The 26,837-nt window shown below is 39.9% G+C and overlaps 1 protein-coding gene across 2 annotated transcripts in view; it reads right to left on the bottom strand.

The window, feature by feature from the left end:
• NNT (nicotinamide nucleotide transhydrogenase) overlaps positions 1 to 12,358 on the bottom strand; it is a gene marked incomplete at its 5' end in the record, with an annotated part of 88,515 nt that extends 76,157 nt beyond the window's left edge. The window contains 4 exons of one of the 2 annotated variants that reach the window (XM_084233172.1): positions 2,028 to 2,115; positions 5,570 to 5,787; positions 9,612 to 9,841; positions 12,202 to 12,358. In XM_084233172.1, the coding sequence (XP_084089298.1) occupies positions 2,028 to 2,115; positions 5,570 to 5,787; positions 9,612 to 9,841; positions 12,202 to 12,358 (693 nt within the window). The remainder of the gene's footprint in view (positions 1 to 2,027; positions 2,116 to 5,569; positions 5,788 to 9,611; positions 9,842 to 12,201) is intronic. The other variant, XM_084233173.1, reaches the window with a different exon arrangement.
• Positions 12,359 to 26,837: the final 14,479 nt, after the last annotated feature.

Raw genomic sequence — 26,837 nt, 5'->3', positions numbered from 1 at the left:
ATCCACTTAATTCTGAACCATTTTGAACAAACTGTATCTGATATCCAAAGCAACTTAGCCAATCTCTCTAACCATGGAAGGATGGGAGAAGCCGTTCCCATCACCATAACTAAAGCAGCTAGCATCCACAACCCAGTATTACAACACCTTGTTCACTTCTTTTATATTATAATGGCCTCATATATTTAATTGCTTATTTATCTCCTCCCAGTGGCCCCTACTACAATATGTTTCATGTGAGAAGGACCTTGTTTGCATTGTTCATGCCATATCCCAGCTCCTAGAACAGTGCCCAGAGTATGATACATCTTCCACTGATGTTAGCTCATCCTAGACAAGAATCCTCCATGCTTAAAGGAAACCTAAATAAATTAGGCAACCTACCTAGCTGAGCCCAACTCATGCCTTCAATATCAGAAAACTGTTTCTGACAGGTAACTATAGTCAGGTAAGCTGAAATATAAACTCAGTAAAGAGAGTCACTTTTTACCTTTTAAAGGCTAGCTGATTCTCCTTCCTTTAAGCCTCTTGTCTTTTACTTTTTAATCTCTTATATTTATACTTTGCTCTCAACTGCTACATACTTCAAGGAAGATTCTAACCAAAACTGAGCAGTGGGTTTGCGCATCAAAGCATTCAGCCAGTTTAAGAGCCGCACCCAACTTCCACCACCATAATAACCAAACCATTTCTGACTCTTTCAGTAACCACCTCCTTATACATCACTTCTCTGTGTGCTCTCTGCTCGTACTGTTGAATATTCTGGCCACCACTTAAACCACTTGCCATTTTCTCCTTCTTGCCTGTTTTTAAGGCAGTATATATGGGCCTCCCCGGTGGCACAAAGGGGTAAGCATAGTACTGTGAAGCTATCCACAGCCTCTGCAGCACAAGTTCGATCCCTGGCCAGCCAGGGAGCTACCCACACAGTGAGCAGACCTCTCCTGTCTCGTTCACTGCTCCCCTCAGCAATGTATTTCAGTCAGTCTGCCTGTTCTGTTCCCCACTCTGGTGAATCCACTCACACCCTGCACCTCTGGCCTGTACCATAATAAATAAATAAATAAATCTTTAAAAAAAAGGCAGTATATAATTAGATTTCTCAGAGTTGCTACAATCTTTTAATTTTTTCCTATGAGATTTATTTTGTGTGGCTTAAATAATAAGGTACTGAAAAGCAGGAAGCACCAGATAAACCCATATTCTATAGAGCAGGTAGATGACAACATTTAAAGTCCAGTGTCCTATATCTTGGCCATGTGCTTATATTGTCATTTAGCGTAAGAAGAGTTGAGTTGAAGGGTCACAGCATAATCTATTCTTTCATCTAGCCAGTCCACGTTTCATGAACTGCTTGTCTCTGCTCTCAATCTAGATAAAAATAACTGCACCTCTGGTACATACACATGATGGAATACTACTCAGTTACTAAAAACAAAAACAAAAACATGAATTCATGAATTCTTGGCATTTGCAACAACATGGAAGAAATGTGACAAAATTATGCTAAGTGAAATAAGTCAGAAGAAAGAGAAATAACAAACAATTTCATATATACTTCTATAAAAAGTTAATAAACTGTACCCTTTCCTCCTACCAAATATCCTGATCATACCACCTCTCACTTTGTCTTCTTGACCCAAAATATGATCAAAAGTGAAGAAATCAAGATAATGTTTTCTCTGCACCAAAGTGTCACAATAATTGGAAAACTGAGTTTATTCAATGGTATCTTGTAGTTTTTTTAAAAGTCAGTAATAAATAAGCTATGCAGAACAAGTTATCCAGCAATTCAAGTTAGTAAGTCAAAAACAGAAGGAAAGAAAACAGGGTAACTTTAAGACTGTCTAAATTTATTTTTAAGTAATTTCAAGCCCCTTTGAACCACGATCACATGTTAGTACATCACAAAAGTCATCAAAGTGAAGTTATACATAATAAGAATCTTCAAATAACTCTTTTCAGACCATACACAACATTGCTCTAATTAATTCATATTATGAAGAAACACTAGGCATTTTGCCTACCTTTGCAGGAGGAACTTTTCCAGCAGCTGTGATCTGACCAGTGAAAAACCGTCCAAAATGATTTGCTGCTAGTACAACAGCCTTATAACTTAAAAAATAAATAAGCAAACGGTTAAAACCCATAAAGTGAATGACCTCAGGTTCATATACCATCATAAGTCCACAACCAAACTTTGTAAAAGAACAGAAACCAGCATTTATGGAGTACCTACTATGTGTCAAAATGTGGTTAGTGCTGAATGGATACTTGCTCCTTTAATCTCCACAACAATCCTGTGGATAGGGACAACTACTATCTTCACCTAACAAGTGAGGAAACTGAGACACAGATAGGAAGAGACTTGTCCAAGGTCACTTGGGAGTAAATGGCAGAGCCAGAGTCTAAGCCAGGCCTCCTGCCTACAGAGGCACAGTCTCATCTGTGATGGAACCTGGCCTTTTCAAAAATATTGCTGATCAATTAGGATTAAAAAAGAAGAAAATAAATGAAGGAAAGACAAAAAAAGGCCAGCAAAGACTTTCTTCTGGTATTAGAACTATTGATATTTCAAACTCTGTTTTTTTGGGTTTTTTTTATTTTTGTGGGACCCTCGCCAGGGGCCGGGGAATGAACCGGCACTGCAGAGGCTGGGGGCAGCCTCACAGCCCAGCACTCAACTGCTGCGCCACCAGGGGAGGCCCCAAACTCTGTTTTAATTTATTATATCATCTAAATCTTTGTTGATGACTATGTAGCAAATGATAATAGAGGGGAAAAACTTTAAAATAAAAAATCAAATGAGCTCTAGGCTTCGACATCATAAGATTTCACCCCCAGTGCCATTTGCAACAACATGGATAGAGCCAGAAGGGATTGTTCAGTGAAATAAGTCAGCAGGAAAAAGAAAAATATTGGATGATCTCACTTATAGGCGGAATATAGGGAAACAAAACAAGGGATCAGGAAAAAAAAAAAGAAAACTAGCAAGCAAACTATAAACTGGAATCATTTAGCAGGGGAGGGGGAGAGAGAGGGATCAAAACAAGGGAGGGAAGAGCACAAGAGTCTGTGGTGATGGTTCACAAGTGTCTTGGTGGTGGTAATTTTATGGGGATTACACCTAAGAGGAGAAATCAAACTTGTACAAAAATGAACACTAATGTAAAAATACATAAATAAAAAACACAAATAAAAAACACTTCCCTTGATCACAAATGGGTGACAGTGTAGGAGACCGACCCAGTTTTACCACTAGCTTTGTGATGTTGGGTACATATCTTTAATTCTCTAATCTTTGGTTTCCTCATCTATTAAGTGGGACAAAAAGAGCATCCATCGCTTAGTGCTGTTGTGAGGACTAAATGAGATGATGCAGGAAAAGCACTTACCATAAATCTGTCACATAAGCACTTGGCAAATAAAAAGTGCTTGGCTTTTAACCAAACAAACTATGCAGTAAAAACCAGTAAAAGTACACCATCTTTCCTTTAATGGGATATCTTTAACAACAATTTCACTTTCATATCATTCATACTTAAAAGGCAATCTTACACACTCTTAGTAAGATACACTCTTTCGAAATATGTAATGCAACTGTGCAATATTAAATTGACAATAACACCTTCCCCAGTAATAATTTTATAAAATAACACATGGCATAACATGTACAACAATTGATACCAAAGCATGTAACAGTTACCACTGTTTCTTTAAGTCACAGTGGAGCAAGAAAGTAAGATTTTAGTGATATGGCTTTAGAGACTAGATGATTAATAAGTGGTTTTCTGTCTGGCTAATACACACAGCCATAGTGAGAAGCAGTGAAGACATGCTCCTTCCACTTCATTCTTGTTCATTTGGAACTTTTTTACTTTCATCATCAAAAGCCCACTTTAGAGACTAGATGATTTATCTGAAAATATGTGTGGCTTTAGAGACTAGATGATTTATCTGAAAATATGCCCTTTGTAAACAAATATCAACTTAGGACAGAAGATAACGATTCATTAATTTGTGTCCCATAGATCCCAAAAGTCTCAAATTTCAGCCAACTCTGGGGTGACAGTGGTGCTGGAGAACAGACATGTTTCTGAACCCCCTCTGTCCCTCAATTCAACCAAGTCCACCTTGCTTTTCTGGGGTACTTACATTGCCTCATGGTATTTCATTTGTTCACAAGGTTCTGCAACTAAAAACCATTGATCTGGAGCTACTGTCTTTGATGACCCTTCACCTCAGTGCATTTCACATGACAAAATCAGCAGCACCCTTACAAGTTTACTTTCTACATTTTCCCTTTTTGAAATAGTAGTTCTTATTAATAGCCATTTTATTAATTTCAATAAAATTTTATTATTTATCATTGATCTGCACTACAATGGAAATTTCTGGGATAATTTGTACATTTTCTATATAGTATTTTAAGTCCTACATTGCATAACCTAATTCTTCTGCAAACTAAATAGATATGGCAACAATTTATTTTGCCCCTTGGTCTATTATTTGTACCACAAAAAATGTCCTCCAACCAACCATTTGCTATGTTACTTGAAGGACAACAAAATGTATTTTTAATTTGTCATTTTAGTTTATGGCTTCTGACTTAGATCAAATGTGAATGGATGAAACCCAAAGTACCAGATATGGTGTATTTGATATGCTCCAGCTAAGATATAAAACCAAGAAAAACTTTCATTTGGTGTGTTAGGCCACAAAAGATTTTATTCAGGTTAATCTTTTTTATGCACTGTTTTACTTTCTAAATATTTTCATTTGTAGATGCCTCATTCTTATTAGCAAGTTATCAACTACTAATGCTTTTCATGCTTAAAATCTAATTCAACTAGTTTATTAACTGAGATGATTTCATAGTATCATCTAATTTTCACATTTTCCCCACTATTATGTAGAGTCAGCAACACAGCAAGCAGATAACTATTCCTATCCCTCCCCCAGGGCATACATGACTACTCAGTCATAGCCACACTCCTCTGAGCAGAACGTACCACAGAATCCTTCTCAAAATAGCACTATGGACAAAAAATAGGAAATGCATTTCTGCTGGAGGGCAAAGCTTATGCTATCTTGGCCTGGAAATCAAGAGACCACAGTTAGCCCCCAGTTATGAATATGGGTCTTGACACCAATGAAGCTTCCTTGGGTACAGACATTTTATTTTCCCTGCTTACCAAATAATTTATGAATTTACCTAGGTAAAACCTAAATTGAACCACATCCAACAGATTCAGTCACTTTGACTGATAAAAAAAGGCAATTTCATATACATATACATACATATATGAAAACATAGCCTATTCCTCATGCAAATTATCATGCCATCATTTTCCTTGATGGAAAGAAATACTACTTTCTTCCACACATGAAGATTAAAAGGGAATGAACAGCAGTGTCATATGAAGAGCTATTTCCTATCTGAAGGCTGTGAAATGATAGAATCTTAAAAAGGATTTGTGTTCTCAAAGGCTACAATCTCTAAGAGAGAAGGATGTTTCTGTAGTACCGTGTGCTTTTGTTCAACTGAAACAGAAAAGAATCAACCTACCCAGCAATGTTGGCCATGGAGCTCAGCGCGTCATATCCCTGAGCAATTGTGACTCTTGGAACCTGGTCCATTGCCAGAATGGTAGTTTTTCTTTTGGAAAGTTTATCTAGCAAGTCTGGATTTTGGGCTGGGTAAATAAAACTAATCAGTGTTCCTGACGTCTTCAAAAGGTCAGCTTCATGAACACCTAACGTTGGATTAACCATGGGGGCTCGAACCTGAGAAAAGAGTAGAGTAACAGATTAAAAAAATATAAATACCTTTACCATATTTTTTAAGTAAACAGGATAGCTTAAATTATATACCATGGCTGAAATATTACTGCAGAAGTAAATCTTTCAGCAGTGAATTTCTGACTAAATTCCTAAGCAAGGAAAAGCAAACAAGGATCTACACCATCTACTCTCTGACTTAGGACCTATGAGCTGTCTGGACAAAGAGTACACACCCCTAAGAAACAGTGTTGGGACAGGTTTGCAATTAACTGTAGAGTAGTGGAAAAAATATATTACTCTACAACAGACTTGTCCCAAAACTTGTAACTATAGTACAATTAAAAGAAATTAATACAAATAGACAAGTTTTTGTTGCATGTTCAAAGATCCAGTTCTTGCTGATTTTGGCAAGCACAAACATTGGAGGTACAAGGAGTTAAAAAAACTGTGTAAAATGCTGGCGAGGATATAGTGAAAAAGGAACTCTCCTACATTACTGGTGGGAGCGCAAACTGGTCCAACCACTATGAAAAGCTGTCTGGAGGTTCCTCAGTCTGCTGAAAATGGAGCTACCATATGACCCAGCAATTCTACTCCAAGAGATCTACCCAAAGGTCACATAAACATTGATTCAAAAGAACACCTGCACCCCTATGTTTATTGCAGCTCTATTTACAATAGGTAAAAACTGGAAACAACCCAAATGTCCAAAAATAGATGACTGGATCAGAAGATGTGGTACATATACACAATGGACTATTATTCAGCAATCAAAAAAGATAAACTCATGCCATTTGCAGCAACATGGATGGAGCTAGAAGGAATTATGCTCAGTAAAATAAGCCAGAAGGAAAAAGAAAAATATAGGATGGTTTCACTTATAGCAGGAATATAGGAGAACCAAGTAAGACATCAATGTAAAAAAAAAATAATAACAGTACAAAACACAACAAAGCAAAAACAATTATAAATCAGAGACAGGGCCTCCCCTGGTGGCGCAGTGGTTGAGCACTGGGCTGCGAAGCTGCCCACAGCCTCTGCAGCGCCAGTTGGATCCCCGGCCGCCAGCGAGGGTCCCACATGGCACGCAGACCTCTCCTGCTGTGCCCGCTGCTTCCCTCAGTGGTGTATTTTGTCAGTCTGCCTGTTCTGTTCCCCACTCTGCCTCTGGTGAATTCTCCACCCTCCCGTGCTTCTGACTGTACCCAGTGCTTGTATAAATAAGTAAAAATAAATAAATCTTTAATAAAAAATACTTCAGTGTAGTAAGAGGGGTGAGGTGAGAAGGGTCAACTAGCTTTAAAAAAAAATCAGAGACATCCTGCAGGGGAGGAGGAGGAGGGAGAGAGATAAGAGGGGGGAGGGAGGAGCACAGGGGACTGAGGTGATGGTGCACGGGTGCACTGGGGAAGGAAATTTCATGGAGACTATACCTGAGGAGGTGGGGGGAAGCAAATATTGTTTAAAAATGAACAACGATGTAAAAAAAAAAAAAAAAGGAAAGAAACACAGGAAAGTAAAAAACAAAACAAAAACTGTGTATACTAAAATCTCTATGGAATGTGTAGATTTACATTACCTTAATAGTCCAAATGGATATTTAAATGAACACAACAAATAGTAGCCCTCCTGAATTAGGTTTAAGCCTAATTTTCTTCTAAGAAGCATCTTCTAAGAAGTATCACATACACCTGAAATTGTATGTAATGCTAGCATCAAAGTTACTTCAATTTTTTAAAAGATATAGAAAAATAAGTGCCAAATAAGTCAATGAACATACACTCCAAGTGCTTGAATGTTTCAAATGTCCATGTGTTCAAGCCAAATTTTATAAATTCCATTGTTAAAATGTTTTAAAATGTGTTTATGTCCAAGTTTAAAATCAATCTTCAATTAAAGCATATCATCTTATTGCCTCCTGGTTTGCAACAAGTACTTTTAGCCAAGCACATTTAAGCACTGAAAAACACAGCACTGGGACTAACTTTTAAGAAGGAAATACAAATACCAAGTCAATACTTTTCATTTCACAGCATTTCATCTCAATTTGCCTACAAGACACCTTGCTTTATCTGTCATTCTCATTTCAATTGTTTTTTTTTTGTGGGTTTTTTTTTTAGCTTTTTTTTTTTAAGATTTATTCATACAAGAACTGGGGTACAGGCCAGATGCGCGGGGGGTGAGAGAATTCACCAGAGCCAGAGCGGGGAACAGAATAGGCAGACTGATGAAATACACTGCTGAGGGGAGCAGCAGGCGCAGCAGGAGAGGTCTGCGCCATGTGGGACCCTCACCAGCGGCCGGGATGGAACCCGCTCTCAGAGGCTGCGGACAGCTTCGCAACCCAGTGCTCAACCGCTGTGCCACTGGGGAGGCCCCTCATTTCAATTGTTGATCTGGGAAAGCATGTGATTTTAGGTTCTGAAATTTTAAGACTCCCCGAACAGGTCTATTTTTCCTCAATGAGAATCCATAATGGAGATTTAATAAAAATTAAAGGATAGCTTTGAAAGGATTCTTTTGGCCCCTCTCAAATGCTCCCATGATACCACAGCCATATGAGTGAGTTAAGCCAACTGAACACTTCCCTGAGTGTGTTTATTGGATCATTACATCTTTGGCATAGTAAGAGACTTGGTTCAAAAGAGAGGGTCCAAAGAGAAGTAGCTTATTCACGTAAGTATATAGTTTCTATATTATAGAATCCTCTGAGCAACTTTAACATTCTCAATACACTGTGACTCTCTAAAAGGAATACAGAGCATTTCCAAAACTTATGCGTACCCTATGAACCTCTTTTTGCGGATCTCAAAAAGTTTGATCCCTAGGACACTGAAACGAATTATATTTATTTCTCTGTGTCCACTAAGCTTTCTTACGATGCCAAATTATATTACCAATTATCTATGGGTATATCGAAACACTTTAAAAGTTTTAGCTGAATTATAATTTATCTCATGTCATAAATTTTACTATTAATTTTCCAAACCCAAAAAAGAGTTCTGTATGTTCTGGGGGAAAAAAAACACACATTATTTAAGACCCTGATAAGTCATTCAGTAGACCTTATATTTTAAAAAATATATGATTGATACCCCCTTAGAAATCAACTCAGAAAAAAAAACTGATCTGAAAAAGTGAGTAGTGACGATCTTGCTTATGAAATCCTTACTTCCCTGTTTACTTTGTTTGTTAAAGCTTAAGACTTAAGTTAACCCTCAACTCTAGTAATTATCTGTAATTGCAGATACAATCACTCTTCCTTTTCCCATGTAATTTTTAACTTCAAATTTTTTCTAAAGTCCTTTAACACAAAGATTTCTATATTATCTTAAGACACTATATTAACATAAGGCTACTCACTACTTACTCCCAGACTGCTTTCTCCAGAAGAATCCCTCCCTTCCTAGAAATAGCACCATGTCAGTTAAGTCATCATTTCTTCTAAGTATCTAGAAAAGTACTGTACATTCAGTACCAGGAGGAGCTCCATACCATTCTTTCTTTTAGTAGCAGTTAACTACTTACCTGTGGGCACTTAAGGTATCTATGAATCATGTAGAGCAATTATTTCCTACATAGTTAAAAGAGAATTTCCACAAGGTCTTTGTATAAAAACAAAGACCACTTTTTCTCATCATAGGAAAACACAGATCACATTGCCTGATCAAAGTTCTAGTGGAGCATGAACTAGAGTCACAACATGCAACCAATTCTTTCAGACAAAGACATTGTTAGAAAATAATAGAAAGTAATTGAACTTTTTGATGAACAGATTTCAAAAAATCAGCATGCCACAAACGGGAGAGGGAAAAAGAAATAATTACTTTGACCACCAAATCAGAAGCCAGCACTTCCTTTGCCCCTTGGATTTGGGCACCAGCTGCTCTGTAGTGATCATCTGAGAATTTGGAAGCTTCTCCAGCGCCCGATTCCACAACAACATTAAAACCCTGCTTGACCAAGGCCTGAACACCAGCAGGTGACAGTGCCACTCGCTTCTCATTTTGGAAAATCTCCTTGGGAACGCCAACAGTCAATTGCTTATATGGAATTCCTACAAAGGTTTAAAAATGACAGAAAACAATGATTTTAATAACAAAATTCAGAAAATAGAAATGGGCAGTCTGTTTAAAATATACTACACATATAACTGGCTTTTCAAAGTAATGTTCCTGGTTCATAATCATAATGCTTTGCCTTTTTTTGTTGTTAAGCAATGCAAAATGTTATACCCCCCTCTTCTGAAAATGCAAATATTTTAGTTAATCAAATGGTTCTTAAGGCATATGACTAACTTAGTTTATTCATGGGGGAAAAATGGGTTGACAGACCACTTAAAATGCTAAGTCCACCCTTCCAACTAATGCTCTGAGGTTTATGGTCTCCCTATCCTCATGGTCATGACTGCTTTGGAGAACAACCCTATACTCAACATTTTGATAGCCACAACCAAATGTGGATATAAACCTAGTGACAGTCATCTCCGTACATGGCCTTCAGAAAGGTAAGTTACATTTGTGTTATATGTTACATATATAACAGCAGGAGTGAAAAACTAATATATAAGGAAACCAACTGATGATTACCAAATTTAGCAAATAATAGGAAAAGATCAAGCATCCCATCTCATTAGTACAATTTCAGGGTAATTAAACAAGAGGAAAAATTTCACTCATAGAAAAATTCTAGCTAATAAATGAAGATGAGATAGAGTCATGAATTCATTTAATGATCATCAACCAAAGTTAAGTGAAAAGCAGATGGGCAATACATCAGATGGCTCAAGATGACAGCACCTAAACTCACTGACTAATCTTCCTGATGTAATGTCACAGATATTCCATAGCACCACCTAGGAAGTATTCTTGCCAAGAAGTACAAACCTGAGTTTTGTCATGCCTCTAGGTCTAGCTAAAAGTTACAGAAAACACAAGGGAAAGAGAAACTGGTTAAACAATTGGTTAAACAATACCAAGAAATTGGTTAAACAGTATCAAGGGAATTCAGTCAGTTAAACTAGAATGTGAGAAATTCCCCGGGGCAATAACAAAATTCTTTAATGAACAAATTAAAAAGCAACAAGAGGAGGGGGACATAAGATCAAAAGAGATCTAAAGACAGCAACAAATATACCATGTAGACCCTGTTGGGAGCCTTATTTGAATAAGGGAACTGTAAAAGAAAAGAGAAAAAAACTGAGAAAATAATGAATACTGACTGAAATTACTGTTCAGGATTTCCAACGTGATACTTACATTGTGGTTATGTTAAGGGAAAAATAGAATCCTTATCTTATAGAGGAGGGGAAAAAACACTATCCTGCAAGCTTAAATGAAAAAGAAGGGCATTATTCTATGTGGCAAAGATTTCTGGTTGCCTCCCAAATATCCATCCTATTTGTCTGCCTTAATAACAGAAGCCCTCTGGAAAAAAGACTAAATATCTGAGCCTTCCTTACAGCTATATATGGCACTTGGCAGAGTCCTGGCCAGTAAGTATAGAGAGCATGCTAGGACAGTCTTTGGGCAAGAGGAGGATCTTTGGGCCTCCCAGGGGCACAAAGGATTAAGCACAGCACTATGAAGCAATCCGCAGCCTCTGCAACACAAGTTCGATCCCCGGTGGGCCCGGGAGCAACCCACATGGAGCAGCAGACCTCTCCTGTCTCACCTGCTGCTCCCCTCAGCAGTGTACTTTGGTCAATCTGCCTGTTCTGTTCCCCACTCTGGTGGGGGACTCTGGTGGGTCCTCTCACCCGCCGCATCTCTGGCCTATACCCCAGCTCTTATATGCATAAATAAATCTTTAAAAAAAAAAAGGAGGTTCCTTCATTGAAAGGATTATGTTCACTATCATGTACATGACTGTAAGAGGGGCAAGGTAGAAAGCATAGAGACCATTGGGAAGACTAGTGCAATAGTCCAGGTGACAGATGATGGTGGTTTGGACAGAATGACACCAGCCGTGATGATGAGGACAGATTCTAGATACAAGGTAGAGCTGATCTGTACCTCCCACAAAGATCTAGAATGGCTTCTGAGTAAATGAGATGAAGTTGCCATTAACTAAACGGAGAAGTATTAATGCAGATGAGTTAATACATTTAGTTTCAAATTCATGAGCACAGATGAAACATATCTAGTATAATTCCCCAATACTGACTAGGAAATAGGAAGAACTGCTAGGAAAAATAGTACAACTCAACTAGTTTATCATTTTTCTTTTTCTACTACCTTTCCTTTTTTTCCAGAATTTACTATATATGGAAAATCTGGCAAAGCACTCATATGTTTTTTTATTGACAATGATCACTCACAAGCGCCAGGCTGTCAATCTGTATGACTTTTCCTTTTATCAGGAGACCCATTCTTGCCTATAACGTGAAGGTTAGATTTACACACACTGAGACTTTACCTGGTTTTGCAGAGGCTTCAGACCACAGCACCTGATGAGTATGAAGTTTTCGTAAAAACTCCTTCTTCCCAGGGAAAACCTTACAGGACCCCAAATTGTTAAGCAAAGGACATGAACAGCCAGTCACCGCTGTTCTCAGTAGGTTGGCCATGTTCATAAGAGCTCCCAATTTTCTGAATCCCCCAATTTCCGTGAAGGTAAATCACTAAGAGGAAAGAAAATAAAATATGTATGTCCTGAAAGAAACATATATTGTTTTTTGAACATCAAAAACATTAAGAAAAACACTAATCCAAAAAGCCTGGAATATGATCATTTTATGCAGACACCTACAATGAATTTAGTTGTCAAGTCAAGTTACATAAGATGCTTCACAGAGTTTGTTTCTAGTTCAAATATTTAAAATTTGGGATCCATTTTCCCACTTCAGTTGCAGTTATAAACTCAATATTCAATTCCAAACCTAGGTCACATAAGTCTAATAGATGCTTAATACAGCTGGACAAAATTGCATTTGCTATACAGTCTAGTCACATGTTACATGAAAGTTATCCTCTAATTCAGCACATGCAGCAATAATTGCATATAATCAACATTATCCTTGAATTTCCTTTAAATTAGCTAAAACACTGTATATTTTATATTATGTACTATAGTATAACATATATTATATACTATATATACTATAATATACAATATATTATATACTGTATAAGATACTGTATAATACAGTAGCAACCTATTTAGTCACCATGTTGTCCAGAAAACACTGAAATCCTATTCAGGACAGCCAGGTGCCCATGCAGTGAAACCCCATGAACTGAGACTGAGTCAGTAGGAAAGTAGTATTTGCTAAATGCACATCTCAAAAAAATTAAACATGTATGCAATGTCACTCCAATAAGAAAGAAAAATTCCATGGTTATTTTAATCACACAGATGTGTGCTTACAGATGTGGGAATAACTAGGGACTCATCTGTGAGTGGTTCTCACAGTGGTCATTTTTTTGTCAGCTCTAACTAGACTGGGAGACCTGTCATTGACCTTCACTGTTATTGAGGCTTCAGTGGCTACCTCCACTGCCTTTAATGGCAATTCCCATGTATGTATGGAATGCACAGCTACCAAGCATAAGTGCTTGAGCATGCAATCAAAATGTATGTGAATAACTTTTTGTACTTAAATAGGTTTTACCTTCTCAAAATGTTTCCACATATGTCACTTAGTTTCAGAACTAAAGAATCCCTGAGTCCCGTAAATAGTCTCCTCATTCAGTCACGGGCACTTCAAGAATTATTCATGGCTAAGAACAGACAGCAGGGGCCTCCCTGGTACCCGAGGGGTTAAGTCTCAGGGCTATCACCGCTATGGCCTGAGTTTGATCCTGGCCCGGCACAGCAGAACTGTCTCACCTACTGCTCCCCTTAGCAGTGTATTTCAGCAAATCTGCCTATTCTGCTCCCCACTCTGCCTCTGGTGAATCCTCTCACTGCCTCCCACCCCCCATTTCTGGCCTACATCCCAGCTCCCATATGCATAAATAAATAAATAAATAAATAAATAAATAAATAAATAAATAAAAATCTTTTAAAAAAGGACAGCAAATGAGCTCAGAATTTAGCTACACATTCAAATCATTCACTGACTCTACACCAAGAACCAAGGGAAATGCACAAGAAAATAAAAGATAATTCTGATCTTGTGGGGGATCTTTTCTCCCATTATGTATGACCTTGTCCTAGCACAACTTCCTTCACTTTCCCTAGTTTCTCTTCTTAAATGATCCCAACTCCCCAAAACCATCATTCTCACAGGACTGACAAGGCTTACCCAGACCTCTTCAGCAAAAACAAAGCTAGACATAATGGAGCCCATGTATTGTCTAAGTTTGCAACTCACTCACTGTTTGACCTGGATCTCTCTGTCCAGTCTGCTCATCTATAAAAGGAGCATAGAGAAAGTGGTTTGCAGCGTGCCCATTAGCCCCTAGAAATTTTATGATTTAACGAAATCTTGCATTCTTTTAAAAGTTGAAATACTATTTCGTGGCCTGTAGTCTGGAAATTTTGCCTTGCCTACTTGTAAAATGGTAATTTTACATTGAACAATTTCTAGGCCAAAGCCTTGAGGCCAATTTCTACCAAATGTTCCACTGATTATAACACACAAGGCAGTAATCAGGACAAAGTTGATTCCCAAGAACAATCCCTATCAATCACCCTAAATCAAATACAAATGACCCTGACAGATAGTGACTATTTGAAACATCTTAAACATCTTATCACAGGCTTGTACTTATTTACATCAAAGACAGCAGTTCATATTAATTGCGACATTTTCCCCTATCTTCAATTTAAAGTTCTCTGCTGTTTTATTATTATTCCATCTGCTTCCTATGGCTTTGAAGCAAAGGAGAGAAATTTTACAATTCAAAACTGAAAAAAGAGAGATTTTCTTAATACAGCAGATTAAAAGAAGTTGTTTGGGTAACTCTCCCCCCAAATAGTAAAAGCTTGGAGGATAAGCACCTGACCTAGAGGGGCCAGCAGAGGCCCAAAGGAAGAACTGTGATTGGAGACCCCCACTCTGCAAATTATTGTATGACTTCAAAAATCAGTCATTTCACTTCCCTAGACCTGACTCTCTAATCGTCATAATTCCATCTACTTTATAGTGTTGTAAGGATTAAGTGAACACAATATCTTTATCAGTATTACTCATTTGGTATTAACTCTGGGCTTTGCACACAACAGCAGAAAACAAGTTTTTTGACTGAATGTTCACCTGTGGCTGGTAACCTACAACAAATCCTAGGTATCTATCTACTTAACACCTTCCTCCAGCAGTTTTGGGAAATTTCCTTTGAAAATGAAATGCCTTTGCAGCCTTGTGGAAGACTGATCCTATCAGCAAAGGTATGCAGCCCAAGCGCTCTTGACATTTCCACCCTTCCAGAGTCCATCCTACAAGACTTCATTTGCCATGGGGCAAATAAAGGACGCTTGCAACAGTAAACTCACATGTTAAAGCCCAGCATGCCAACAAAAGGCACAACACCCTATAAAAACCTGACCTGACACTCTGCCATCTTCCCGGGACCGCTATTTATAACTGTCCCCGAAGCCAATGGGTCGACACTGCAAAAAGGCTGCAAGCTCTGCCCCCTTTGCTGTCAGCCCCGTCACCAGCCCGGGCCCCAATCTGCGCCCAGGACCATCATGCCTCCTGCCCCACCCCCAGCAGCCCTGACTTGCACTCACACCTTTGGGTCGCCATCTCCTACGTCCCCGGTCGGCCAACCACCCCGCACCCCCTCAAGGTTCAAACACAATTAAGAGGCGTCCATTTACCACCTGGGTGCACCCCCTGCAGAGAGTCCTCCAGGACTGCCTGCTCCCCATCTTGCAGGCCGAGCCGACCCAGTACAACTCCCGCCCCCAAAAGTTTCAAAACCTTCACCCGGAGGGCTGCAGGCCTCGTCCCCAGGGCTGTGCTGGGACACGGTTCCCGAATCCACCCGGCCACTCCCTTCCACGTCGCTGCTGCAAGAGGCGAGAAAGGGGTGGCTCCCCCCAACCCCCGCCCCCCGGCCCCCGCCCCCCGCCCCCCGCCGCAGTGCACGGTCTGCGGGCGCCCGGGGGGCACCCCAGCGCGGATCACTGCCGACCCCGCCCCCTTCCGCTCCCAGACAGCAGGGCTTCCCCGTGGGGGGCCGCACCCCTCCCCCGCAGCGCCCCCAGCGTCCCCACCGCCAGCGCCCCGACTCACCTAGGCTGGGAGGCCCGCGGGCCGGGGCGGAGGCCCGCGAGAGGACACGGGGCTGGCCGACCCCGGGCTCGGCGCCTCCGACGCGGAGAAAAGGCGCCAACCCCGCGCCTGCAGGGCCTGGTGACCGCGCAGCCCCCACCCCACCCGGCGCCCCTCCACGCCAGGCCCCGGCCCCGCCCCGCCCCGCTCCGCCGGCTCCCTCCCCGGACTTGCGAAAAGGACCTCACAGAATGCCCTTCACTGCTCGGCGTGGCAGCCCAAGTCCCTTTGTCTCAGGCTCGGCCCACGGCCCCCGCCACGCCTCCCGGCGCCCTCGGCCTGTCCGCGTCAGTCAAACCTGCAGCCAGGCGGGCGCGCGCCCAAGACCTCAGGGCTGCGCTGCCCTCTCCCCCGGGAGAGCCAGTTACAAAGTGTGATTTCCTCTCTAGCGTCCCACCGGAGCGAGGAAGTGGATAATATAGCTCTGCTTTTGCGAGCTGGCTTTCTCCAGCTGTCTAGGAAAAGTCAGAACTTCAGCCACTGGAGAAAGTGGGAGGCGGCTGGGTGAAGGGCGCGCAGGGGGGCGTTGTTTCACCCTCGAGGCCAAAGAGGTGGAGTTAAATTCCTCGGAAACGAAGTCAGGCCCCGAAAATTAACAGACATCTGCGTGCAGGTCTTCCAACGGTTGGTCCAGAGAAAGGCGTAACTGTTGGTGTTAATATTCAGCGACTGCAAAGTGCCCTTGGGCATTGGGCGCGCTGGCCAGGCCTAGCTGATGGTCACCTAACGACGAAGGGACCGAGAAATCTAATGACCTGGTTGTTCTCTGCACGTAGTTCTGTGGATGAGTGTGCCCTGTGTTCTGCTTCCAAGTGGTGGGAATAGTAAGAGTCTAAAATGGTTCAGTCATGCAAAGCCATCATGGACTATCTATAGGATGTGCTTCTTACTAAAGTTGAAATAGTGAAGATGAGTAAAATTATGCATTTCAAACTCAGAAGTCCAAAGAGATAGTCCATGACCTTACAAAGAAATGAACTGCGGAGAAACTCACGCTGAGAACATCTCTTGTGCCCAGTCAGCCCAAAAAGGTCATTCAACTGCCATCCAGCCAAGGTTAAATACAGTCCCTGGCCTGTGAAAGACACAACCCTGGGTTTTAAAGCAATAATGAGTTTGATGGGAAACGCTGGCTTCACTAACTGCTCAATAAATTATTTCATTTGGGGACTACACCTGGGAGGGGGGAAGCATATATTGTTTAAAAAATAACAATGATGTAAAAAATAAATAATTTTTAAAAATAAATAAAATTAAAATAAAAGTAGGACTAGATTTTTGAAAAAAATAAGTTATTTCTTTTGACTTACTTGTGACTATATCACATGAGAATAAATCCAAAGATGACATACCACTTTTCACTTCTGCAGTTAAATAGTAAGCATATAATTTTTCAAGTTCATTTTGCTTAGGTTTCCAACGTAATTTGGGTGCCATTGCTCCGGATGAAAACATTTGTCACTTGGAGAGTTCTAATTTAGACCTTAAATTACTACATAGTAATCACAATATATTCATACAGGGAGTCACAGATTAAATTAAGAGCCAAACATTTCTTTGCAAATTTCTTCTGAACCTTAGATACAGTTTTGTATAAAATTTCTGCAAAACATTATATCCCCTATTGAATTGTGCTTTTTTTTTTTTAAAGATTTATTTATTTATGCATACAGGAACTGGGGTACAGGCCAGATGGGGGCAGGTGAGAGGATTCACCAGAGACAGTGAGGAGCAGAACAGGCAGGTCTACTGAAATACAACTGCTGAGGGGAACAGTGGGCGAGACAGAAGAGGTCTGCTGCGCATGTGGGTAGCTCCCTGGCCAGGATGGAACTCATGCCACAGTGGCTGGCGATAGGTTGATAGTGCTGAGACTTAACTCCTGAACCACCAGGGAGGCCCCTAGCCCCTACTAAATTGTAAGGACTTTGTCCATTTTGATATCTACTCCTTCCTCCTTGATATTCATAGCCTCCCATCCCCATTTTAGAACTGTACCTCTCCTATATATGCACATTTTTTATTATAGATGCAACACTTTAATATATTTTAAGACTAGGAAAAACATGGAAATTTAAACCCTCTCAAAATTAGGAGACTTGGTACCCACAAATATATAGAGCCTTAATCCAGTGAAAGCAAAAAAAAAAAAGATTAAGTCTTTAGATGAGTGTAACACACCATTTGGGTCTACTTTGAAGCTGTGAAAGGTGCCCAACAGCCAAAAATTCAAAACTGAACTCTAAAGACAATTTGTTGCTCCACATCTACAATAGTTAAAACCAGACCAGAGAATTGGATAATTTAATATTTTCATTGTGGTTATTACATTAGACAGTTATCAGCACTTATCAGCTTTTATCAGCAATTAATTTTCCAGACTTCCTTCTTGTAAGTTATCATTAGCAAAGTAAATAACTTCAAAGAGACAGGATTTTAATAATGGAAACACTGATAGGTTTGAAGGCAACAACCATCAGTAACCTGGATCTCAGCTCCCTTCTCCCAGGCATATCAATCAAGATGCATTTCCTTTTAGGAAATAAATATTAACCAACTAAATGAGCTTACACTAATCAACATTAATTGGAAAGAGGATCAAGGAGAGCTGATAGTCAACCGTCAACACAAAATTAAATAATTGGCAATTTAAGTCAAATGAGTTTTTGTTTAGAGCTGTTGTGAGCCTCAGGAAACCCAGCTCAGCATATCTTTGTGGATATTGTCCTCTCCACATGGTAAACGGTAAAAATCTATGTTTTTTAAAAAATAAGAAGTTATTTATATAATGGTACCTTTGGGGCCTGGGAAGATGGTGAGGAATAGGATCTGTATGAGTACCCTAGGGCTGCTGTAAGAAATTAGCACGGGCCTCCCCTGGTGGTGCAGCAGTTGAGCGCTGGGTTGCGAAACTGCCGCAGCCTCTGCAGCAGTGGTTCAATCCCCGGCCACCGGAGAGGGTCCCACACGGCGCGCAGACCTCTCCTGCCTTGCCCCGTGCTACCTTCAGCAGTGTATTTCATCAGTCTGCCTATTCTGTTCCCTGCTCTGGCTCGGGTGAATTCTCTCACCCTCCCGTGCTTCTGACTGTACCCAGTTTTTGTATAAATAAATCCTTAAAAAAAAAAATTGGCACAAAGCAGGTGGCTTAAAACAACAGCAGTGCATTCTCTCAAGCTCTGAAGGCTGGACATCTGAGATCAAGGTGTCAGCAGTGTTGATTGCTTTGAAGTCTCTGGAGAAATCTTTTGATTGTCAGCAATCCATGTGTTCCTTCTCTTGCAACACAAGACTCTAATCACATTCTCCATTAGCACATTGCCTCCTTCTCTGTGTATCTCCTGGTGTCTAAATCTCCCTCCTTTCTCTGACAGAGATACCAGAAAATAGATTTAAAGTCCATCCTAACTCCCGATGATTTCCTCTCAAGATCCTTAACTAATTACAGCTGCAAAGACTGTATTTCCAAAAGTGGGTATAAATTTAGGGGAGACACTTTCCACACACTACAATAGTATTCTATGTATATCAGGGTACTACAATGTAAGAGAGGAGACTGTTTTTGTAATACGGGTGTGTAGGGTAAAGAAAATGTCAGGCTTTTCTGCCCTTCCGCCATCAGGATAGATGATGGATTCTTATCCTGAATGCATGCCTGATGGCGGGCACCTGGAATAGGGTAATGGCATAGGTAGATGGGATTCAGCTGAGTTAAGACTGTGCTTTTAAGGGCGGCGTCACGGGGGGACGCCAGCAGCACCAGTAGCAGCAGTAAAAGCCAAAGCCGAAGCTGAAAGAAAAGCCGAGAAGCAGCAGAACCAACGCCAGAGAGCCCAGATAGAGTGAAGACTTGCTGGGGGCTGGGAGGCCTGCCAACCTCCCAGCCCCCCAGCCAGCACCCCTGCCTGCCATATGCCTGGTGAACCCCAAATAAAAAACCTGCAAAACTACTGAGGACTCTGACTCCTCCTTTACCCGGTCTGCATGGGATCAGAAAACCTGCACTGTATCTAGTCCTGACCTTACAGGGTGGTTTTACCAATTCTCAAGTTCAAAAGTGAAAATCTAAATTACTTGTGGGAAATTCAGGTGAAAATAATTTTCTACCAATAAATGGAAGGATAGCCTTATATACTTACTTTGCTTTCTTACTAAAGACCCAACCTATTGAATTTTCCTGCAATTTATATGTATGTGTGTGTCTTTACACGTGTATATGTAGGCAAATGTCTTTATGTTTATACCTAGACACATAATTGTCTTTATATGTGTATATATAGACCTATATAGAAGGAAAATTATATTGATGAAAATTATATTGATTCAACATTATCAAACTACATGATTATAAAACTCCATTTTAGCAGCTAACATATTTACATTTAATTTCTTAATTATTGAATTTGTTGAACACTCTAGTTGAAATATTTTAAAAATAGTTTTGTGAAACCATCATGTCTTTAAGATCTTTTTTGTGCTAGGTGTTACCCATAACAGTAAAGCAAAAATCAGAATTTCTAACTGGTATTCATTTTTGTAATACCACTCTCCTATCTCCTACTTCTTTAACCATTCATTCTCAGTTCTTTCATCACTTAAATGTGCAAATGTTTAAAATGTTCTCTTGCCCCCTTTCCTTGTCTCTCTAATAAGTTTCTGGCAGTTCAATGTCACCTGTGCTATGACAGCTCCCAAAGCTTAATGTCCCACCAAATTTCTCTCCTGAGCTCCAGACTCACATAGCCAACTTCCTGCTGTTCATTTCCATTGAGACAGCCCCAGCTATCTTAAATCTAATAAGAAAGTTTCTTCCTAATCTCACCTATCTTAAGTCTAACAAGAGACCGTTTCCTCCCACTCTCTGTTCTTAACCATAACAAAAAAACTTGATTCTTCCTGAATATATGAAGCTATTCCACACCCCTTGCCTTTTCACACCTAGAATGTTCTCCTTACCTCTCTTTTCTTTGCAAAGAAACTAGACCTCAGGGTCTAGTTTTGTTTCTTCCTCTGTGAAGCATTCCAGGAAGTCTTGTTAATTTTTGTTTCTCGAGTTCAGCACAGTGCTTGGCATACAACAGAGTCTAAATAAATGTTGGCTGGATAAGTAAGAAGCAGATGCAATGAAAAAAAAATACAGGGCACTCTGGTTGAGTGCCCTTGGGCAACTTATTTAACTATAAAAATATGGAAACAATAATTATTTTGCAGGTTGTTTGGAAGAACATAAAAGAATTCATATAAAGATATCCTTGGAGGGTCTGGCATATAATACTATTCAAAAATGTGGCCAGCTGATTTTTGTCTAGGGTGCAAAAGCAATTCAAGGAAAAAAGATAGCCTTTTTGACAAATGGTGCCAAGCTAATTTGGAGTTCCATGGGAGGGATTGGTGGGGGAGAATCTCTTAGCTTACACAGTTAATAAAATCACAATGAATCCAGACTTTAAATGTAAAGCTATAAAACTTTCAAGGGCCTCCCCCGTGGCGCAGCAGTTGAGCGCTGGGTTGCGAGGCTGCCCACAGCCTCTGCAGCGCCGGTTCGATCCCCGGCCACCAGCGAGGGTCCCACATGGCGCGCAGACCTCTCCTGCCGCCTGCTGCTCCCCTCAGCAGTGTATTTCGTCATTCTGCCTGTTCTGCTCCCCTCTCTGGCTCTGGTGAATTCTCTCGCCCTCCCGCGCTTCTGACTGTACCCAGTGCTTGTATAAATAAATTAATCTTTAAAAAAAAAAAAAAACTTTCAAGAAAAAAAAGAAAAAGTACTCCAGAATCTAGGGCTAGACTTGACACCAATAGCATGAAATATAAAAGGTAAAAGAGATAAATTTGAACCACATCAAAATTAAAATTTTTGCCTCTTCAAAAGATCCAGTTTAAGAGGATAAAAAGATAAGCTACAGACTGGGGGGAAATATTTGCCAACCACATATATACAAAGGATTTATGAAGAGAATAAACAAAGAATTCCCCAACTCAACAGCTTAAAACTAATCCAAATAGAAAATGAGCAAAATGTATAAAGAGATATTTCACCAAAGGGGAAAATGAGCACATAAAAAGATGTTCAACATCATTAGCTGTAAAGGAAATAAAATCAAAACCACAATGAGATTTTGCTATACTTCTATAAGGATGTCTAAAATATAGTTTCAATAGCAATGATGGGGAGAAAACTGATTGCTCAAATACTGCTGGTGGGAATGAAATGATACTAGTTTCTCTGGAAAACAGTTTGGTAGTTTCTTAAAAAACTAGATAGATAGATAGGTAGGTATATACATACATACATACATACATACATACATACCCAGGAGTAAAATTTCTTTAAAAACTATGTGTAAATGCCCAGAAGTTGCTGAATCATATTCATGTATTTTGTTGATGGTTCAAGGGATTATCCTAAATTTGAAAATGAGCATGTTTTTCACCATATCCCCCAACCTCACCTTTATTCAGTGTTTCTAACATCTATTATTAGCATATTATAATAATGCAGTGAGAATACCTGTATTCTTTACCTAGTTTCTTCCAGTAGTAATACCTATTAATCTCTAATGTCTACTAGTTGTCAAAAACTTTTCTCTACTGATGGTTTTGTACATACAATGGCCAAGATACTGTCCTGCTCACTCTACTGCTGGGTGATACTTTAGCTGCCACATCTCTGTGGTGGTTTTGAGTGGAAGAACAATTACAGTAATTAATTACAGTAATTAACTAAAACACTTTAAGTGGCTTTAGGGAACAATTAATTTCAGAGCTTAAACTTGTCAGACTTGAAATGCACCTATAAATCCATACTAATGATTAGGGACTCTTTGTCCCTTAATTGCCATAGTGGGCTCAAAAGTACAGAAACCTATGTCATATCCCCTTAGGACACTAAGATTGGTTACAATTTGTTTACACAGCACTTTCATCTTTTGATTATTTCATTAACTCTGAAATAGGTCTTGTTATTCCTGTTTGAAGAGGAAGAAACTAGGTTGAGGTTAACTGACAAGTGTAAAGTCACCTCAACAGGAAATACTGCTGAGACTTCAATTCAGTGCTTCCTTGTGGGGAGGAGCATCCTGTAGGTAGGGGGATACTAGGGTTACTGTGTGGTAGGTAGCAAGGAGGAGCAAGAAGGCACCTAGAAAAAGGTGAGAGATGCCTCTGTGCCCATCAAAAGCCCCTCTCCTTTCCTTTCCCTATTCATTTGCTTGAATTATACCTACTACTACTTCACTTCACTGGGCTTTCTCACCAGAAGCCTTTCCTGACAACTCAAGATTGAGTTAGGTGTCCTCCTAGTAAGACCCAAGTTTTAACATAATTATAGTGTTTATGATTCTGTTATTATTACCTGTTTGGCTGACTGCGGCACTTAAGTATAAGCTTCTTGAGGACAGATATTTTGTCTTATTCTTAGATATGTCATCAACACCCAACAGAATGTCTGGTTTTATTAGGCAGTCAACAAATATTTGTTAAAAGGAAAAAAATGAATGAGGGCCTTGTAAGAACTGAAACAGAAAAAGGTACTAGGTTTTGACCTCATGCCAACAAAAGGTCAGTGAGCCAGAGAGCTAGGGAAACAGAACATACCAATAGCAAAAGACTTCTTTCTTAACATTCATACATTAAGCATTGATGTTCTTAATTGTCTTTTGAATGCTAAATAGCTGGAAATAAATTTTCCATCTATTACATTACCTTGCTGCTGCCAGCAAGCATTTCAATCCATTTAGTTGAATTGTGCAATTAGTAAAACATGGCATGCTGTAATTATTCACCCAGAACTTCCTCTATTATCTTTAACTCCTATATCTCAGTCTCAAAATATGCCTTTCTTTCCATCCCCTTAATTCTTTCCATTGATCTCTTTTTTACATCTAACCTATCATTGTCTTTCACAGTCAATCCTTTCTCTCTCTAGCTTAAGCCATGAAAGAACCTTCTCTTTCCACTCTTCTGCCTTAACTGCAAATTGAAATCGTACTCCTACTGAGGGGCTTCTCAATGAATGAACACATGGAAAAATGAATTCCTATCCTTATGGATTTTACTATCCAAGAGATCAGCATTAAAAAGGTAAATGCATTAGATATTGGTCCCAAGCATTCCTTGCTATCTCAGACTCAAAGATGGATTAGAGCCCAGATTCAGATGGAAGTCAAGTGCTGACTGGCTGGGACTACATTTCTTAGCAGGCCCAAGAGAGGGGGAGAGGGAGATAATTTACACACAAATGAGACCCAAGAGAACAAACACATCATCAGCTAATTATTCTTCTCTCTCTTAATGAAGCAACACTAATTTATAATTCTGTGTAAGTTGTTGCTCTGATTTGGCCAGAGAGGAATGAATTGAACTAGATAGGAAAGGGTTGGAAGTGATGGAATGAGATGGAACAAGGTTTATTTGTATGTGTTTAGATTTTTAAACTTTTTATTTAGCGATAATTGCAGATTCATGTACAGTCAGAGAGTCTTCTCATTTACCCTTTACCTAGTTTCCTCCAGTGATAACTCCTTGCCTAATTATAATAGTGTCACATGCAGGAAATTGACAATATGCTATCTATCTTAGTTTCACATGTACTCATTCGTGTATGTATGTCTGTGTGTGCTTATACAGAGGCACACACATATAATTATCTAGTTTATGCCATTTTATCACATGTATAGATTTCTGTGATCACCATCATAGTCAAGAATAAACTAGTTCCATCACCAGGATTCCTCATAGTAGCTAATCTTTGAATAGTTAAACAACTTACCTCCAAATCTGACCAAACTACCTTAATCTCTGTTTATCACTAATCTGCATCTTTATAATTTTGTGATTCCAAGACTGTATAAGTGGACTCATACAATAAGCTTTGAGACTGATGTTTATTCACTCAGCATAACTTCCTTGAGAGTCATAAACATTGCTGTGTATGACAGTAGTTGTTCCTTTTTCTTACTGAGTAGTGTTCTATGGCATAAGTGTGCCACCTTTATACCATTCATCCATTAAAGAGAATCTAGGTTGCATCCATTTGGGGCCTATGATGAAAGCTGCTACAAAAATTTGGCTTAAGGTTTTTGTGTGAATATAAATCTTCATTTCTGTGGGATAAATAGTTACTTTGGGCTATTTTAATAAAATAAGTCTGGGGCCTCCCTGGTGGCGCAGGGGGTTAAGCACAGCACTGTGAAGCTATCCGCAGCCTCTGCAGCACAAGTTCGATCCCCAGCCGGCCAAGGAGCTACTCACATGGCACAGCAGACCTCTCCTGTCTCACCCACTGCTCCCCTCAGCACTGTATTTCAGTAGATCCACCTGTTCTGCTCCCCACTCTGTCTCTGGTGAATCCTTCTGCCCCCCCTGCACCTCTGGCTTGTACCCCAGTTCTTGTATGCATAAGTAAATGTCTTTAAAAAAAGAATTAAAAAATAAGTTGGGGTGCCTTGATCACCAAATTTATTTCTTACAGTTCTGGAGGCTGGGAGGTCCAAGATTAGGGTACCAACATTGTTGGGTCCTGGTGAGACCCCTCTTCCTGGTTTACAGATGGCCATCTTGCTATTGTGCCCTCACATGGGGCAAGGAGGGAGGTGTTGCTCTCTTCCTCTTCTTATAAGGAAACAAATCTCATTATAGGGGCTTCATCTCAGGATGTCATCTAAACTAACAGCTTCCCAAAGTCTCCAGCTCCAAATATCATCAAACTGGAGATTAGGGCTATCACAAATGAATTGGTAGGGGACACAAATACTCTGTCCATAGCATTCTGCCTCTGAGCCTCAATATCCTTGGACATGCACAATTTATTCATTCCATCCCATCATCTCCAAAGGTCTCAACTTGTTCCAGCATCAATTCTTAAAACTGAATTCCAAAGTATCATCTAAATATTGTCTAAGTCAGGTATGGATGATTAGACCTGAAATTCACACCTGTGTTAATCTCCTTATCAGTCAGCTTCCCATGTTATTCGCTTGTGAACATGCTTTCTCATTATTTTTCAATATGGACAGGCTGAGCATTTTTCAAATCTTTATGTTCTATTCCTTTTTTCCTAACTGTTCCTTCTTCTATTCATTTCTCTCTTCTCACATCTTACCTTATGCAGTAAGGAGGAACCAAACCACTTTTTAAAAAGATTTATTATTTATTTATGCATACAAGAACTGGGGTATAGCCAGAGGTGCAGGTGGTGAGAGGATTCACCAGAGACAGAGTGGGGAGCAGAACAGGCAGATTCACTGAAATATACTGCTGAGGGGAGCAGCAGGCGAGACAGGATAGGTCTGCTGCGCCATGTGGGTTAACTCCCTGGCCCAGGGATCGAACTCTTGCTGCAGTGGCTGGCAATAGCTTGATAGTGCTGTCTTTAACCACTGCGCCACCACTTTTTAATATTTTACTTAGCAATCTCAGCTAAACTCCACTGTCATTGCTTGCAAGATCCAACTTCTACAAAACACTAAAAACATCACCACAATTCAGTCAAGATCTTTGCCAGTTTATGACAAGGATAATCTTTTCTCCACTGTCAGGTGACATGTTCCTCATTCCTGTCTGAGATTTCATCAAGATGACCTTTACCATCTATATTTCTCCCAAACTTCCGTACGAAGTACAGCCAATATTTGCATTCTCTAAGAAGGTGGTTGCTTTCTCTACAACTCTCCTCTTTTCTTTCTGAGGCTTCGCCAGAATTACATTTAATAGCCCTTCATGGCAATGACAACTTTTTCTAGAAAGCCCTGAAAAGAAAAATGACCAGCTGCTACCCATTAATTCCAAAGTTCCTTCCACATTTTTAGGTTTTGGTTACAACAGCACTCCA

This window comes from Talpa europaea (genome assembly GCF_964194135.1).
Source record: "Talpa europaea genome assembly, chromosome: 5".
NCBI classification, from domain to species: Eukaryota; Metazoa; Chordata; class Mammalia; order Eulipotyphla; family Talpidae; genus Talpa; species Talpa europaea.
This window is presented reverse-complemented; position numbering and strand designations above follow the sequence as displayed.